The sequence below is a fragment of the Talpa europaea genome (assembly GCF_964194135.1).
Source record: "Talpa europaea genome assembly, chromosome: 2".
Classification (NCBI taxonomy): domain Eukaryota; kingdom Metazoa; phylum Chordata; class Mammalia; order Eulipotyphla; family Talpidae; genus Talpa; species Talpa europaea.
This window is the reverse complement of record NC_140068.1, coordinates 77,484,675-77,503,622: the sequence shown is the minus strand read 5'-3', so window position 1 is coordinate 77,503,622 and position 18,948 is coordinate 77,484,675. Positions and strand designations below refer to the sequence as shown.

Genomic DNA, 18,948 nt, shown 5'->3' with positions numbered 1-18,948 from the left:
TGTTTTGGAACTTGGCCTTCATCAATGTTTTAGGTTAAACATCTGCTTGAAGAAACTGATAAATAAGAACTTTTTAAATCAAAAATTACAAAACCATGCAATTAAACAGGTATGCAAATCCAAATAAAACGCAAAATTTATGGGGAAAACTTGAGTAAAAACTACTGTTAAGACAATACTCTTTAAATGTGATTATTAGTATACAATATACAAAAATCTGCCTATAGTGATTTTTCAATATAACTATGTCCTTTTTTTTTTTTTTAGTGAAAAATATGTGTAGCTCAACCCCATTCATTTAATTCTTACAAACCCTGGAAGAAAAATATTCATGTGTTTAAAGTTTTTTTAAAAAGGTGGGGGGGGAGGCTCTAAGACTTCAATTAAAAGTACAGTTTTACAAACACTGTTAAAAGAAACAGAAGAAGACACAAAGAAACGGAAAGTCATCCCCTGCTCATGGATTGAAAGAATAAACATTATTAAAATGGCCATCCTACCAAAAGCAATATACAGATTCAATGCTATTCCAATAAAAATTTCAATGTCATTCTTCAAAGAAACAGAACAATTATTGATGAAATTCATATGGAATCACCAAAAACTCTGAATAGCCAAAGCTCTCCTGAAAAAAAAGAAGGGAATGGAGGCATCACATTCCCAGACTTCAAACTATACTACAAAACCATAATCATCAAAACTGCATGGCATTGGAACAAGAACAGACACACAGACCAATGGAATCGAATAGAAAATCCAGAAATAAACCCACAGATTTATGGTCAACTAATCTTTGACAAGGGAGCAAAGAATATGCATTGGAGCAAAGAAAGTTTGTTCAATAAATGGTGCTGGGAAAACTGGGTCACTACATGCAAAAGAATGAAGCTTGACTACTACCTAACACCATGCACAAAAACCAACTCAAAATGGATTAAAGAACTAGACATAAGACCTGAAACCATAAAATATATACAAGGAAATATAGGCGAAACACTACATGACATGCACATCAAAGACATCTTTACAGACACATCACCCAAAGCAGTGATAGTGAAGGCAAAGATAAACAGCTGGGACTACATCAAATTAAAGAGCTTCTGCATAGTGAAAGAGACAATAACAAAAAACAAAGAGAAACCCCACCAACTGGGAGAACATTTTTGCACACAACACTAATGATAAAGGACTAATCACAAAAATCTACAAAGAGTTGATGAGACTCAACCAAAACAAAGAAAATAATCCAGTTAAAAAATGGGCAGAAGAGCTAAAAAGAAACTTCTCTGAAGAGGAAATGCAAATGGCCAACAGGCATATGAAAAAATGTTCCACAGCACTTGTAATCAGGGAAATGCAAATCAAAACTACAATGAGATACCATCTTACACCAGTGAGAATGGCACATATTAAAAAAATTAGCAACAACAAATGTTGACGAGGTTGTGGAGAAAAAGGAACTCTCCCGCACTGTTGGTGGGAGTGCAAACTGGTCCAACCACTATGGAGAGTTGTGTGGAGATTTCTGGACCTACTAAACATAGAGCTTCCAGCAATTCCATAGAGCTTCCAGCAATTCCACTCCTAGGTATTTACCCTAAGGACACAGAAACATCAGTTCCAAAGAGCACCTGCACCCCTATGTTATGGCAGCACTGTTTACAATAGCTAAGCTTTGGAAACAACCCAAATGCCCAAAAATAGATGACCGGATAAAGAAGATGTGGTACATATACACCATGGACTATTACTCAGCATTCAAAAAAGATAAACACATGCAATTTGCAGCAACATGGATATCGCTGGAAGGGATCATGCTCAGCGAAATAAGCCAGAAAGAAAAAGTAAAATACCGATGGTCTCACTCATAGCAGCAATCTAGAAAACTTAAATAAGGGAGCAGGAAAAAGAATAACTATAAGAAAGAAAATATCAAAATCAACAAACAACTATGTACCAGAGACACTCTATGGGGGGTGGGGGCAGGGAAAGGAGGGATTGGGGTCAAAGTAAGGGGACTATAATTGTATGGGGAATATAAAAATAAAATTTAAAGAAAAAAAAGTACAGTTTTACAGATGAAAATACAGTAGTATTTTATGAGATACAGGATAACTTTAAAAAAACTTCAGCAACAAAGAAATCACATAAGCATTTAAATCTGATATACAGTAAATGAGTTCTAATAAAAGAAAATAAACCAAACTAGGAAACCATAGTTCAAAGTTAAACAACTTTCTAAAGTTCTCTCTCTGCCAAAATAATAGTTCAAAACAAATAAGATCCAAATTCTCTACAGCAATATAAGCTCTTTAATATTAAACTTCCTCAGGAAACTGTAGGATCATTGATGTATACAGAGACTTATTTAAACATACAGCATATATATCACAATTTTTAATTATAATTCTTTATAAGTATTGAAGAGAAAATGCCTGGAAACCATTGTTTTTTCAAGTCAATGCTTTTAGAAGACTAGCTAGCTTTTAAATGTTTTGCTTCTACCTGAAAATCTTCAAATAGAGCAAAGTATATCCTCAAAGATGCATTATGACATAAATCTTCTAATAAGCCAAATATTTTTATTCAAAGGCTAGGAAGACCTTATTGTTGCAGGTACAGACAGTGTCCAGCTATGCTGCCTCCTTATGGTGTCATGTTTAAAGTCACTTGGGGAGTACAGTGTGATAATCACAATGTCTGCAACCACTAAGCCCTTTTGGCACTGTTGCTACAGGAGATCTGGTGCTTTATTTTGGACAAGTGTAGGTAAGCTGATCCTATTTTTTCTTTTTAATTCACCTCTGTTGAAATAATGCTTCTTAAAGGAAGGAGACTATTATAATGTTTGAAAGGGATTCTATATCTATAGCTTTGTAGATGTTGAGATTATTTTCAAAAAGGGGGTGGGGGAAAAGAAGGAGAGAAAAATGGAAATGAAAGGGAAAGGAGAAGAAAAGAAGAAGAAGAAGAAGAAGAAGAAGAAGAAGAAGAAGAAGAAGAAAGGGAGAATGGAATTTCATGTCAAACAGATCTAAAATAAAACCTTAACTTTGTAACTTATTAGCAGCATGACCTTGGCAAATCTCAAGTTCCTCATCTGTAAAAGTGGAATAATAATTGTTTCTGGTTTGGGGCATTGTTGGGAGATTTCAATATAACATAAGTAAAGTACTCAACAGTAAGCATCACATATGGAAAACAATCAAAATATGATCTATTCTAATAATTATTATTTTTATTGTAATCATATGTTTGTGAATTTAATGAGTTTATAGCTTAGGTTTAGTCTATTTGGGAATATATTCAGTTCTCCAATATTATATAATTCTTCTAAACCTAAGAAAAATAACAGATAAAGAAATGTGCCATTTTCAATAATATTGTCCAAGGATTTAGTTTCTTATAAGGCATTATGATCATGAACTCAAGAGCCACAGAGCCTCATTTGAATCCCAAATCTGGTTTGCTGATTGTGTGACCTTAAATGAGTACTTACTCTGTGTCTCAGTTTCCATCTATTTACTGGGGATAACAATATCCCCAGAGAAGCGTTATGAGAATTAGATGAGTAAATATATATAGTCTCCTTTGGACAGTGCCTGACACTTAGTAATAGCCATGTGAGTATTGATGTTGTTTAGTTTTTAATAATTCTCACGGGAAAACTGTTTACTACTCAAAAACTGGCTATTGTTAAACTCAGTTACTCAGTCGAGCAACTAGATGAGACTATGATTTGCAAACTTGTGAGTTCTAAGTGTGAACTGAAACCCTTCAGTTCTCTATATGCACCATCTTAGCCAACCACCTATAGATTCTTCATAGCAGTTTACTATCTGACAAAATCCAAATACATTACTATAGTCTGCATGAGTGCACTAAAGCTTAGAGTGATGATCTCTATCGTAAATGTGATGTTTTCATTTTTTACTTTTTTGCCATGCACATGTATTACGTGCATGTAGTAAGCGGTTATTTTAAAATTTGCAAATTATATAAACACATCTCATATTTGTCTAAAGGAAAAAGACTTCACAAATTTCATACCTGTATTTATGAATGATGGCATTAAATAGTTTTCCGTCTCTCCAGCAAGTAGTGAAATTTTCACACCGTATTCCAGCATAACCCTCTGTTGCCTGCTGTGTCCACAGTAATAATCTCTCTTTTGCAGACATATCTTCTGACTCTCCAGTAACATGGATATCAGATATCTAAATATAATAGAAAGTGTTAAACTATTAGGAAGGAAAGAAGCTAACTCATTAAGTACCTACTATGTGCCGAGCACTCTACCAGCACATATAACTCTGACTTGTAAATATTTTGCCTCATTTATATATAAATATATATATATATATACACACACGAAAACTGAGTTTGAAAGACAGAAACAGTGTAACAGATTGAAAGATCTAATTTAACCCAAGAATTAATTTTTTATACCAAAACTTCACAGCATTGACTATTCTGCTTTAGCCTTTATAAATCTTATCTGGGGCCTCCCCGGTGGCGCAGCGGTTGAGCGCTGGGTTGCGAAGCTGCCCGCAGCCTCTGCAGCGCCAGTTCGATCCCCGGCTGCTCCCCGGCCACCGGAGGAGGGTCCCACATGGCGCGCAGACCTCTCCTGCCGCCCGCTGCTCCCCTCAGCAGTGTACTTCGGTCCTTCTGCCTGCTCTGCTCCCCGCTCTGGCTCTGGTGGATTCTCTCACCCTCCCGTGCTTCTGACTGTACCCAGTGCTTGTATAAATAAATAAAAATAAATCTTTAAATAAATAAATAAATAAATAAATAAATAAATCTTATCTGTTAAAGCAACTTAAGCATATCTTTTTCCATATTCAAATGGATCAAACCTACATTACCACTTGCAGAGCAGAATTTGATGCAAAGGTATTTTGCATAAAGAACAAAGCAGGGAAATAGTATCCTCTCACATTAATTATTTTATATAACAATTTGGCCTAAAGTCTCAATTTTTTCACGAGTTCTTGAACAGTTTGCTCAAAGGAAAACCTTCATCAACTTATTTTTTTCTCTGCACTTTGTTTTAAATAAATTTCCTTGAAGTCTCTTCTAATAAATAATAATAAAACTGGTCACCAGTTCACATGATTTCCATTTTCCCATGAATCTCTTTGATAAGGATCCTACTTAATCTGCTGATAATGATATTAAGGCATAAAGTTACCAGGGGTCATACAGTAATTCCAAAGCTGAGATTAACACCATCAAACAACTGTTCCCTCAAGCAGGGCAGGGTACAAAGCCAAGAGATCAAGAAGACAGATGGCAAGTCAGGATCAGGATGAGCAAATAAGAAATTGGAAGCAAGACATGGAGAGGTACTGGGCCTTTTGTAATAGGCCGGGGGGGGCGGGGGTCGGGAATCACTGAAGTCATGAGATTAGCTTCTACTCTGAGCCACTAGTCACACAGCTTTGAATAATACATTTCACATCAGTTAGTGTTAACTTCCTTGTCTCTAAAATGAGGAGGTAAGAAGTAGAAGCAGAAAATGTTTAAGACTCTTCAATCTGAAGTCTTACTAAGAGACTATAATGTAAATGCAACACAGAGGTCAGAGGTCATAACAGAGTAAAGTAACTGAAAATAGAGAATAAAAAACCAAAACTAAAGAAAGCCTTTTACATGCAGCAATGCAAGGCTTAAATAGGAACCCTTTTATTCCTCCCAGCTGCCACAAGAATCTGAGGCATGGCCTTCCCAGGGACCTGGGTCAGAAAAGCTGCAGCAGTTAAAGCCCATGCCAGCCCTGGTACCCCCTAACAGCACCAACTGGAGACAGTGGCAGGGCCACTCCCACCCTTTCTCCAGTGTTCAGCAGGGGCACCCTTGCCCTGGGCAGCTTCACTCTCAGCCATGGTCCAACCACGTTCTATGACAAATGATGAGGATTTATAAGTGGAGCAAAATATTTCAAATTAATCAAATTTCCTAGGATTCTGTGCTAAATCCAGACTATGGTAAAGAACTGCATGCATGAACACTTAATATAGTATACGCAGCAAGGATTTCTCTTTTTTTTTCTAAAATGGAAAAAAAGGAACAGAAAATTCACCAATATTCTTCTAACTTACAACTGACATTCTGGTAGAAAATTAAGCCAGGGTCTCCCTGGTGGTGCAAGGGGTTAAGATGTAACCTATGAAGCTAGCTGTAGCCACCACAGCATATGTTCGATCCCCGGCCAGGGAGCTACCCACATGGTGCAGCAGACCTCTCCTGCCTCACCCCCGCTGTTCCCCTAAGCAGTGTATTTCAGTCATCAGCCTGTTCTGTTATCCACTCTGTCTCTGGTGAATCCTCTCAATCCCTGCACCTCTGGCCTGTACCCCAGTTCTTATATGTATAAATGAATAAATCTTAAAAAAAAAGAAAAGAAAATTAAGCCAGAGAACCTTTCTGGTACATCCTAAGATTCAATATCGTCTCCACCACTGAAATGTACAAGTAACTGTACTGACTTAAGACTGTTGCCTCACTTGCTCATTCAACAGCATGAATTCAATGCCTGGCACATAGCAATTTGCATGCTCAACATATGTTAGCTATTTTATTGCTGTGGTTATTATTAATCTTTTTCACAAAGGGGGAAGCAAAACTTGGCTTTAATTTTCTTCCAATTTTCTTCCGAAAAAGAGGAATAAATAATTTGCTACCTCAATTACATCAAAATCTATGAAAACAAGAGTTCAGAGAAATTAACCTAGGAAATACTCTAAATGAGAAAGCTGAACTTCTAGGTAAAATTTCACAACAAGTTCCTCAGTCTTTACAAATTATAAAAGCAACTGCTTTGGGGAACTTGTAATTACAATGCAGGAAAATGGCAGTATTTGTAAATATATAAAGAATGATAAGGGGTGCGGATGGGGGGAGGTATGGCTATTTTCTGCTGGGTCAAAATCATTCCACACCAATCCAGTCACAAAATTAATTAAAAAATAACAAGTTATTATATCATAACTACCTAGTACCAGTTTAAGTTTAATAGATTCAAGTACAATACAGGATTTTACCCAAGGATGGGAAAGATATTAGAGAAAAAGAAGTTGAGATGTCTGAAAATATCAACCAAGAGAAAATAATATATTTTTATTAAATAAGTTTCAACACATGAATTTCAGATTTTCGCTCACAAATAAGATTTCAGACTGTTACACGTGCATATTCTGTTCAAAAAGCTGTAATTTGAAAATCCATATCCAAATATTTTATGAACCATACTTTAACATATCAAAGGTTACAACCACATTAGTGCTTTTACCTTCTGCTATTTCAAACTAAATGAGTATCATATCCCCACATGGAAATTTTAGATATTTTAAAATATATACTGTTTATCATTAACCATTATCTATCTGAGTATATGAGACCGCTCATGATACCATGCAACCAAAACCAAAAGGAAAAAGAAACTAAATGTTAGAAATTCTTAGTCTGCAGTTGTCATTCATATGCCCTGATTTGAATTCTGTATATTCAGCAAAACAGCCTGAACCCTCCATCACTGGCAGGTTAATAGTGGTTCCACATTCAGGTTGGATTCTAGGAAGTAATCAAATCTGCTCCCTTCAAGTTCTTGGGACAACACGGTGATTATCAGAGAAAGGGTTGCAATTCAGCTGCCTGTGTTTCACAGCAAATGACCTGAAGCTATTCATATAATCTTTTGAATATACATTTTCCTCATTTTTAAAATTTAAATGATGACACAACTGCTACTCCTTGAATGGTTCTAAAGATTAGCCAGATCAAATGTACATCAAGCAATTAGCACACTGCACATTAGGGAAAACTATTACTGTTAGCTAGCTGCTCCTACCACAATTTTATTAGTAATATTTGCTGCTTAAAGCCTCTCACCAACAAGCTGTCAGCTAGCATCAAAAATAAAGTTTACTGGAAGTTCCCTGGAAACTTGAAGCCCTCATGCCTCACATCCAGGTCATTGTTGGCTACCACCCAAATTCAAGTTCTTCCTGTCACTGAGCCTCTCATGCCCTTATTTCATCTCTGCTTCATCTCTCCTGACCCAGATTGCCACCATTCCCAAACTGATCAGAGACATCTATTCCATTGTAAACAATATTTCTTAAACCTTCAATACCCTGAACTACTTCTGTCATTTTACTGAACTCCAGGTCCCCCCCCACTGCATTAACTCAAGTGCCAGACACCACCAGGAAAACAGGAAAGGCAGGTATATTATAATAATTTAAATGATACAAACCCAGTATGTTTTAAGCAAAGGCCTGATTTTCTACATTGTAGGCCACTCCTTGTACCATCTTCTTGGTCTCTCCAAAACTGATCCTCACACCCCCAAAAGGTTAACCACTTGGCTGAGAGTATGCCTGTCTCCATCAAGCCTTTGTTTTCTCTCCATTTCAGCCATCCAAACACCTACTAATACACCACCACCTTCAAAGCAAGTAGTTCCCCTCAGACATTTAATTTCTGACGGCAATTTCTTGTTCTTGTAGCACTTTCTCTCCCCAACTCTATCTGCTCAACGTTGTCCCAGTCTTTGAGCTTCTTCTATCTTTACCTCCTTCCCTATATGGGCTATTCTATATGATTCTTCCTTCTACCAATACCTTCAACTTCCTTACACCCTTGCTCTTGCCCTGTAACCACCCTGGCAATCTCAATTTTGATCAAGTCAGCTATACATCTTCTCTTGCCTAAAGCTAGAAATTTCTACTAGAGAAAAATACTACCACCTTGGACAGAGCTACCACAAATTCCATGTCTTCAAATTCAGCTAGGTGCTCCAAGAAACCTAGCAATTCTTTTTGGTGTGTGTATCTGGCCAGTTTTTCTATTCCTCACAATATCCCATTCAATTCTTCACCACTTGCCTAAAACTCCCTGCTCCATCACCAATTCTTTTATGTCTGGCATTCACTTTTTCATCTTCTTTACAGAGGGAACAGCAACATGAGTAAGAAATCCCTCACTTCCCTGGCCTGTGACATATAAACGCTGCTTCCTTCTGTGCCCTAATCCTTCACCTCTTCCCTGATGGGAATCTCCCTCCTTCTCATCAGCTCCCTACTCCATTATTAAAAATGCCCATGTCTCTTCAACTACTCCCCCCAAAATAATCTTCATAAACAGAATTCCCTCTTATCATTGTCTCTCTCCTTATTAAAGCAACTGAATAAAAATATTTTTTAATTATCTTTACTCCTAGAATATGCAATGGAACACAGACAGTTCATTCAATAAATGGTACTGGGAAAACTGGACTACCACAAGCAAAAAAAAAAAAAAAAAAAAAAAAGAAACTAAACCACTACCTCTCACCATGCACAAAAATCAACTCAAAATGAATAAAAGGGGCCTCCCCGGTGGCGCAGCGGTTGAGCGCTGGGTTGCGAGGCTGCCCGCGGCCTCTGTGGCGCCGGTTCAATTCCGCGGCTGCTCCCCGGCCCACCGGAGGAGGGTCCCCCATGGCGCGCAGACCTCTCCTGCCGCCCGCTGCTCCCCTCAGCAGTGTGCTTCGGTCCTTCTGCCTGCTCTGCTCCCCGCTCTGGCTCTGGTGGATTCTCTCACCCTCCCGCGCTTCTGACTGTACCCAGTGCTTATATAAATAAATAAATAAATAAAAATCTTAAAAAAAAAATATATATATATATATACAAAATGAATAAAAGAACTGGACATGAGACCCAAAACCATAAAATATATAGAAGAAAATATAGGTAAAACACTACAAGACATACATTTCAGTAACATCTTTAAAGACTCATCACACAAAGCAAAGAAAATCAAGGAAAAGATAAACACCTGGCATTACATCAAACTGAAAAGCTTCTGTACAGCAAAAGAGATATTAACCAAAACAAAGAGACATCCCACTGATTGGGAAAAAATTTTTGCACTCCATACAACTGATAAGGGATACAACTGATCACAAAGATATACAAAGAACTCATATGACTCAACAAAAACAAAGTAAACAATCCAGTCAAGAAATGGGCAGAAGAACTGAAAAGACATTTCTCCCAAAGAGGAAATGCAGATGGCTAAGAGGCATATGAAAAAATGTTCAACATCCCTTATCATTGGGGAAATACAAATCAAAACCTCATTGAGATAACACCTTACACCAGTAAGAATGGCACATATCAAAAAAACTAGCAACAACAAATGTTGGCGATGTGGTGAAAAATGAATTCTCCTGCATTGCTGGTGGGAGTACAAACTGGTCCAACCACTATGGAAAGCTGTCTGGAGGTGCTGCACCTCTCCCTGCAGTGACCCTCAGGGCTAATGGCTGTTGCCATGGTCCCTGAGGTCCGGCGTGGGCAAGGAACCATGCGCGCAGGGGGAGAACAGCAAACTCCCTAAGATGCAGAGAAGCCGAATGCCTGCCAAGAGATAACGACCACCAGAAGCTGCCACAAAGATGATTAAAAGAAATGCTGACCACCTGGAACCTTATCTCGCTTTCTCAAGGCCCATAAACTTTATTCTGCTACAACTGTCTCTCTAAAATCTTTCCTTTTTCTGGTCATTGATTGCTAATTAAAAAGCATACGTAATTTAATAATTAGGCTAATGCAAATGAAACATTACTAAACACTGTGTTATAATAGAATTGTAGTTTAATAATCTTTCTATTATGTGCTTAACTTTAGTACCTTTGATATTAACTACATTATAATATAAATTTACCTATGACAATTAATTATGAGTAAACATAAGTAGGTAATAGTAGTAGTAATTAGTACAAGAATATAGAAAGAGTTAATAACCTGTCTACTTAGGAATGCAGCTAGGTCCAGATGTATTTTGGACATAAATCACTGCCCTGTCAATGATAAGCTAAACCTATGAACAAACTGATTTCTTTGATGTTCACTGTTCCTATGCCTTTAGAAAAAACATATATATACTGACCAATAACAAAAATAAAGTTACACTCAGATTTACACTCTCTCTTGAAGTGTGTCTGTTTGTCATTTCTTTAACCGAATCCCTGACCACCCTGCGCAGTCTCTCAACCCTGAGACGGCCTCATTGTCTACTGCTGTGCTGGTCCGCGGCATGGAGGTTGCTCAGTCTACTGAAAATGGAGCTACTATATGACCCGGCAATTCCACTCCTAGGGATCTACCCAAAGGACAGAAAAGCATTGATCCAAAAGAACACCTGTACCCCTATGTTTATTGCAGCACTAGTTACAATAGGTAAAACCTGGAAACAACCCAAATGCCCCAAAATAGATGACTGGGCCAGGAAGATGTGGCATACATGCACAATGGAAGACTAGTCAGCAATCAAAAAAGATAATCTCATGCCATTCGCAGCAACGTGGATGGAAGTAGAAGGAATTATGCTCAGTGAAATAAGCCAGAAGGAAAAAGAAAAATATCAAATGGTTTCACTTATAGCAGGAATATAGGGGAACCAAATAAGACGTCAGTGTAAAAAAATAATAACAGTACAAAACACAACAAAGCAAGAACAGACAATTATAAATCAGAGACATACTGCAGGGGAGGAGGAGGGAGAGGGATCAGAGGGACGGAGGAGCACAGGGGACTGAGGTGATGGTGCACGGGTGCATTGGGGAAGGAAATTCTATGAGGACTACACCTGAAGGTGGGGGGGAAGCAAATAGTGTTTAAAAATGAGCAATGATGTAAAAAATAAATAAATAAAACCAAAGTAGAATATTTTACCAAAAAAGGGGGAAAAAAACTAAGCAACTTTTCTGGCTTTTTCATCATTAATTTGCTTTAAATGTTAAAATTCAGGAATTAATTTATCAGAGATTCTACTTAAATTTACTTTTACTATGATCAGGTACAATTCAATTCCCACACAAAAATGAGACTTAAATCAATTAAAACATTAACATAAAATATCCAGTCTTTATATACTTTATCCTATATATACATATAATGAATTAGCTAAATATTTACTTCATTTGAATTATAGGAGAAATATTAATTACTCCCCATAGAATAAAACCCAGAATGTGGGGGTGTGACTATAAGGCTGCAACAAGAATGGGTAACAGAACTTTTATGACCCCTCTGATTACATGCATTCCTCCTGTTAGCAAGCCTAAATGCAAAAGAAGAAACTGCAGGATTTTTATGACAAATGCAAGTATTTTCCAAAGCCTTGAAACGGTTGGTTTTAAAAGAATAGTTCTGGGCCATAAAAATACTCAACATAAGGCATTTTCAAAAACCACCTGGTCGAGTTAAAAAGTGAATTTTCCATATGTGTATTCAAAAGTACTACTCCAATCAATAATAAAAAAAAATGGTCAGAAAAATCTAATTATTTGGATAGGAGGTCCTCAAACCCATGTGAATTGGAAATCTGGTTGGTGGCTAAATTCTTAGCCAAATTATTTTGAGCCCTCTAGGGCATTATAAAAAAGAATCCAATATGTAAAGTCATTTTAATTTTTCACTCCACATAAACAAGATTAGAAACTGAAATAAGGAAAACTGAAAATTTAACTTAAAAAATAATCATTATGAACAACAAAAAACAGACATTTTTTTACATTCTTCTGTCTCTTTCACACATTATCTCTATGTTTAAAGACAACACTGACTCGTTATTATCTTTTCCCCTTTTAGTCAATATGCAGTGTTTAAAATCTTAACCACAGATTAAAGAAGGTTAGGCTGCAAGCTCTGTGGGATAAAGGAGTATGGGAGAGGGGGAATTCAAACACAAGAAATGAAGCCTGGCACCAATTCACACAGTTCTAACTGTGGCATAACCAGATATGTCTGCTCACAGTTAGTCTGAGATGAGTTATGTTTCACTGTGCAGGTCGGACCAAGTGCCTCACTGAGTAGTCTCTGAGAGTCTCTAATGTGAAGCAGACTCTCAGCAAAATGCTAAGGGACTCAATAAACACCTGAAAACAGACTGCTTTGTTTCTGCAATCCAATCCGGGAGTGAAAGAACCCAGCAGCAGAACTCTCAAAACATAAAAGGATGAGTTATTCCAACTCTTCTAAAACCTCCTCAACCTGCCATACACTCACTCATCTGCTAGCTTCACACATCTCTAGAGAAGAGAGAGCCATCCAATAACATGGATATATTAGCTATCATGAGATTATTTTTAAGAGATAAGGGGGTTTTATAACCCCCTTTTCTCTTTTGTCACTACCAGCTATTGAGTTAGCTATTAACTTTAGTCTGGACTACAGCCCCTAGTATCCAATGTCAATACCAAAGACATTTTTAATAAACAGTCAATACTGGCCTAGGAGAATGTTGGGCTCAAGAAAGACTTCTTTAATAAAGTCTTGGTGTGCTGATTAGAAACACATTCTTAACTAGCCTTTCTGTACCAAGTCCTGCCCTACTCTCACTTCGCAGTCCAGTTTGTTCTTTAATCTGCAGCCATAGCATTCTACTTGGGTCTTGGCTAATCTCTCCAAGCTCAAGACATTCTCCTATTCTCTGATTAGATTAAACCCTGCAAACTTCAAACTATATGAAGAACATGCACACTCTATCCTAGGGTCTTTTGTTCAAGCTACTTCTCCCATTGGAATATTTTTCCTAATTCAGCCCAACATGGCACAATACCAGGTGCTCAAAAATTAGCTGTTGAATAAGAGGAGGAAGAAAGGAAGGGAGGGAAGGAAGAAACAGAGGAAAGAAAGGAGGAAGGCAGAGTGGGAGGGAGGGAAAATAAGTATGAAAGATCAGAAACATAATCTATGTTTTCATTTGGTATGAATGAGTTCTGTTTTGTTTTGTTTTTTGAGATTTTATCTATTTATTTATTTATACAAGCACTGGGTATAGTCAGAGCACAGGTGGGTGAGAGAATTCACCAGAGTCAGACTGGGGAGCAGAGCAGGCAGACTGATGAAGTACACTGCTGAAGGGAGCAGCGGGCAGCAGGAGAGGTCTGTGCACCATGTGGGACCCCCGCTGGGGGCCGGGGATCAAACCGGAGCTGCAGAGGCTGCGGGCAGCTTTGCAACCCAGCGCTCAACCGCTGCACCACTAGGGAGGCCCTGGTATGAATGAGTTTTAACCTGTCAGATAAACCTTGTCATTTTAGGAAAGTAAAGGTTTTCCAATACCCTCACTTTGCAATAATAAGAGAATGCTTGACTGCACACGTCTCCAGAAGTAATTACAGGCCCAGAGACAAACTCAATAAGAACCCAATGCTAATCTGTGGACCAGACCTTCATGAACTGATTTGTTTTCTAAAATAATTTCATAAATTTGACAATGTATAGCCTCTACATGTCTTTTCAATAAAAGAAAACAAGCCAACTTATCCTTCTCACAGCTCACTCTGATTTCATTTACAGATTATTACTAAATGACCCACTTACTGCTAAACGAACTGCAAAAGCCTCACTGTGTTGGTCAGCAGAAGCTGTAAATGTAAAAGTCCTCTGCGCAAAGTCAATGCTACTAGACAACTGGGCGACATGAACACCCTGTTTTCACAGATGTTGTCATGGTTCTGGAATGTGCTAAGAACAGCCAACTCCAGAGTTGAGTCAGATATTCCCTAAAAGATGATTCACATTTCTATAATGCATGCATTGCATTATTCTATACAAGTAATGCAACTTTTATTTAAAAAAGACTTTTAACATAATCATAATTTATTGAAAATATTAAATAGTTTAATCAAGTTTGCTATTTAAATAATTTTGTGTAACACCATAAAAGTCAGTATCTCTAAAGATAAGGAAACTAAGATATTTTACTTAGCGAGGGCTATAAATAAATACAGCGAAGGATTAAGGAATCAGGAGGACTCAAAATGAAGGACAGAGTAACTTGGTTCACTCCCTCGTTTCCTGATGAATAAGCTGAGAATAAAAGAGTGAATGTGACTTGTCCAGGGTCTCACAGCATGCAAGCTGAGCAACTCGGGTATGAACCTAGGTCCCCTCAGTTCCAGTTCATAATCAACAAGAAGAGAGTAAAATTCCTCCTTCATATTCAGGAAAGAAATCTATGCTTATAACTCCCATTAACTGTTCCTCCATATCAGTAGTCACAGTGGATGACTCTTTTCACTGTACTCCCTGCTAGCAAAATGGCCACGCACAAACACAACATGCAAGGACACACACCAGTTGTGACTCAACCCCTAAGATCAAGACCCTTTTCACTGGAGCTTTGTGGCCTCTACAGAGACCAAACATGTGATGCACAGAATTTGACATACTTTCAGAGGCTACGTCCCTCGATTTATCACAAGATATAAAGGTCTGGGTTCATTTAAATTTTCCTCATTAGGCCAGACACACTTCTTGCACTGACAGCCTTTCCCCCCAATGAACAGCATTTTGGCCTCTGGCATTATGTTCTTTTCCTGTCTCATATCGTGCTCCTCTTAATAACGCCTTTGAAATGTATTCATACTAAAGTGTAAAGGGCCAACATCAATGTCAAGAATTGGTTGCTCCCAGGGGTATTTCCATCCCAACAAGTTGGCAAAATTTTAAGCTAAATATGGAATTACAGAAAAGTCAGCACTCAGTAACTATTCAGTAAATATTTGCTGAAGAAACAGGAAGAGGATTCATGGAGCTGGGGATAGAAGATGGCAGCCTACTCTGCTTCTTTAGAATTCTGTATGCCCAGGAGAGAAAGAAGTGCTCTATTAAAATTTTGAGTACTTGTAGAGCTCTTATATTTGGTGGTTGATTACAGGATGATTCTTATTTTCTACAGAAGACAGTAATAAGGTAGAAGTTATAATGCACTTTATAATCTATTAACTCTTTTCACATCTACCTCATTTAATCTGAAAACAAAAAACCACCCCTGCTTTACAGTTGGAAAATAAGATGCAGGTTAAATTTAATCTTTTTTTTTAAGATTTTATTTATTTATTTATACAAGCACTGGATACAGTCAGAAGCGCAGGAGGGTGAGAGAATTCACCAGAGCCAGAGCAGGGAGCAGAACAGGCAGACTGACGATACACTGCTGAGGGGAGCAGCGGGCAACAGGAGAGGTCTGCGCGCCCTGTGGGACCCGGCAGCCGGGGATCGAACCAACGCTGCAGAGGCTGTGGGCAGCCTCATAGCCCAGCACTCAACCACCGCACCACCAGGGAGGCCCTAAATTTAATCTTTTAATTGGAGATCTCATAAGTTCTCTTTCCTCTATTGCACCACATCTGTAATAACATTCTACAATATTCCAGAAAAAGCTTTCTCTATCAATGAGCCATCTCATTTTACAGAAGCAAAATAAGTGACTTAAGAGACTCACAAAGCATATAGAAATGACTGTAGTCAAATATTCTGCCCTGCAGAACACAAAGTCTGTATTGGTTCAGAGGGTTAGATTCAAGAGCATTGTCAAAGGATATTCAAAATTCCTACATATATTTTTATTAAAAGTAAAAAATTAAGAGTTTGCTCTTCAGGGCCTCCCTGGTGGCGCAGGCGGTTGAGCGCTGCACTGTGAAGCTGTCCGCAGCCTCTTCAGTGTGGGTTCAATCCCCGCTGGCCAGCAAGAATCCCCCATGGTGCGACAGACTTCTCCTGTCTAGCCCAGCTGCTCCCCTCAGCAGTGTATTTAGTCAGTCTGCCTGTTCTGTTCCCCGCACTCTCTCTCCAGTGAATCTATTCACCCTCCCACACATCTGGCCTGTACCAAAGTTCTTGTATAAATAAATAAATGTTTAAAAAAAAAGTTTGCTCTTCATTTGAGAGACTTTACATGTTAATACGAGTGAAAGGAGCAGGCAGAAAAAGCGGCTTTTAAGATTCTTCTCTTATTCTCCCAAGACTCTTAACAAGTGTTTGAAGAGCAAGAGTTTTAAATTGAGAATATGACTGGTGCAGAGCCATGGAGGGTGGTATTGAGTTCAGCTCCTGACCCCACCATTTATTAGCCTTGGAACATCTCTGAGTCTCATTTTTCTCTCATGTAAAATGTTTCCTCACAGACATCCTGAGATGACGTGTGAACAGGTTAACAGTGCCTACCACATATGGACTAGAGGAAACTATGTAGGAAGTACTACTGTTTAAACTTTTATTCACTCTACTTGACACGTAGCAAGTTTAAAAAAAAAAAAGATTCCATACTGAATTTGTCAACACAGGCAAATGTTTCCAACCCAAGATGTTTGTCCCAAAAACAATCTCTTCAATGATGTTTTTAACTACTTTGGCAGAAACAAATGTAATCAACACATTTTTAGTATCAGCTTCCAAGTTTCAAAAATGTGTGGCAATGCTCCACAAAATAATTTTAAGTACAAAGATGGCACAAATATTTTGAAAATTCTATCTGGTTAAAAACTGCCTCCATTGAAGAGTTAAATAGAAGATAAAAGCAAGATAAATATAACAATTTTTCTTGAATGGCAAAAGATTTTTAAACTTTGTGTGTCTTCATTTAAGTAAAAAGATATTTGATAGATTTTATACATACATACACACACACACAAACACACACACACACACACACACACACGCGCGCGCGCGCGCGCACACATGCTGCTAAAGACCCAAATACTATGCAACTATCTTATAACTAAATTTTCACAAAGTGATCATGAAATCCAAGTGACAACTAGACATAGGAGGAAAAAAAGTCAGTAATTGCATTTTCATTTTAAAAAAGCTTAATTGGTTCAGAAAGAAATGAGTTAATTAGTCAACTGTAAACCAAATGACCTTTGTTTTCAAGATCTGTAGAGCAAAGCTTTCATACAGGAAAACATTTACATTTTACATTAGTCCTTTAATTCAAAGTAAGTATTCTACAGTCTAAGAGTCATAGAAGATTTGGTTAAAGGAAAGTCTTAAACATTATATTTCAATGAGCTTGAATATTAAAATATTCCTCTCACATAGGAAATGGAACTAAATTTTTAAAGTTTTTATAATATAAAAGTCAGTTAATAAAAAATATTCAACTATTCATACTTCCGAGTCTGATAATGTGATTTGTACAAGAGCCACACTCCTTATTTTTCATCCTTCTCTCTTCTTAGCTTTTTTCCCTGAGATCATTGCACCATTTTTTGCAATTTACCAAAGGATGAAAAGGAATATAAAAAAAGTTCAATTTTCATTAATTAATATAGCTCTAAAACATGGGGGGATTTAAATTATTCACAATCATCACCCCCAAAACCAAACTTTCAAGTGAGCAGGTTTACAGCCATGGTCCACATCATTTGTTATGAACAAATACTGGACTATAATAGATGCAGAAAAGGATCATATTCTACTCATTTCAGGGTACCTAAATTTTGGTTCAATGTACAGCAGATACATAATAAATGGCTGGCAAGGGAATAAGGAAAGGGAGGGCCAGAAGAAGGGTGAACATATTAAACAAACAAAAAAGACAGTTATGTACATGGATTCACAGAAATTTAAAGTCGAAGAGGCATATGTGGGAAAAGGTAGGTAACTTATATCAGTTAAGTCTGATAAATAATTATGAATCAAATCCAAGTTCTTTCACTTACTAGGTGAATGGCTTGAGGAATCTATTTAACATTTTTGCACCTCTGTTTGCTCTTCCGTAAAGTGGAACTAACGATGGATCCATTTAATAGATTTACACTGAAGTTTATAGTGGATTGTCTGACATATAGTGGGACTCAACAAATATCATTACTGCTAACAGTATCAAAATGTAGTCTAACATCACCCACTTTGTAGAAAAATGAAAGTGAAACCCAAAGAAATGAAGAAGGCTGTCCAAGTCACAGGCAACCTGACAGCAAAGCTTGACTACAACTCAGACCATCAAGACAAAATCTACACCACTTATCAAAAAACCTACATTGAGGGCCTCCCTGGTGGCACAGGCAGTTGAGCACAGTGCTGTGAAGCTGTCTGCAGCCTCTGCAGTGCGGGTTCGATCCCCATCGGCCTCAGAGATACCTACATGGAGCAGCAGACCTCT

General features: G+C 37.7%; 1 protein-coding gene across 9 annotated transcripts in view; it reads right to left on the bottom strand.

Annotated features, from left to right (window-relative positions):
- DST (dystonin) overlaps positions 1-18,948 on the bottom strand; it is a gene marked incomplete at both ends in the record, with an annotated part of 433,522 nt that overhangs the window by 187,360 nt on the left and 227,214 nt on the right. For all 9 annotated transcript variants that reach the window (XM_084229023.1, XM_084229019.1, XM_084229024.1 and 6 more), the window contains one exon: positions 4,051-4,217. In XM_084229023.1, coding sequence (XP_084085149.1) covers positions 4,051-4,217 — 167 coding nt within the window. The remainder of the gene's footprint in view (positions 1-4,050; positions 4,218-18,948) is intronic.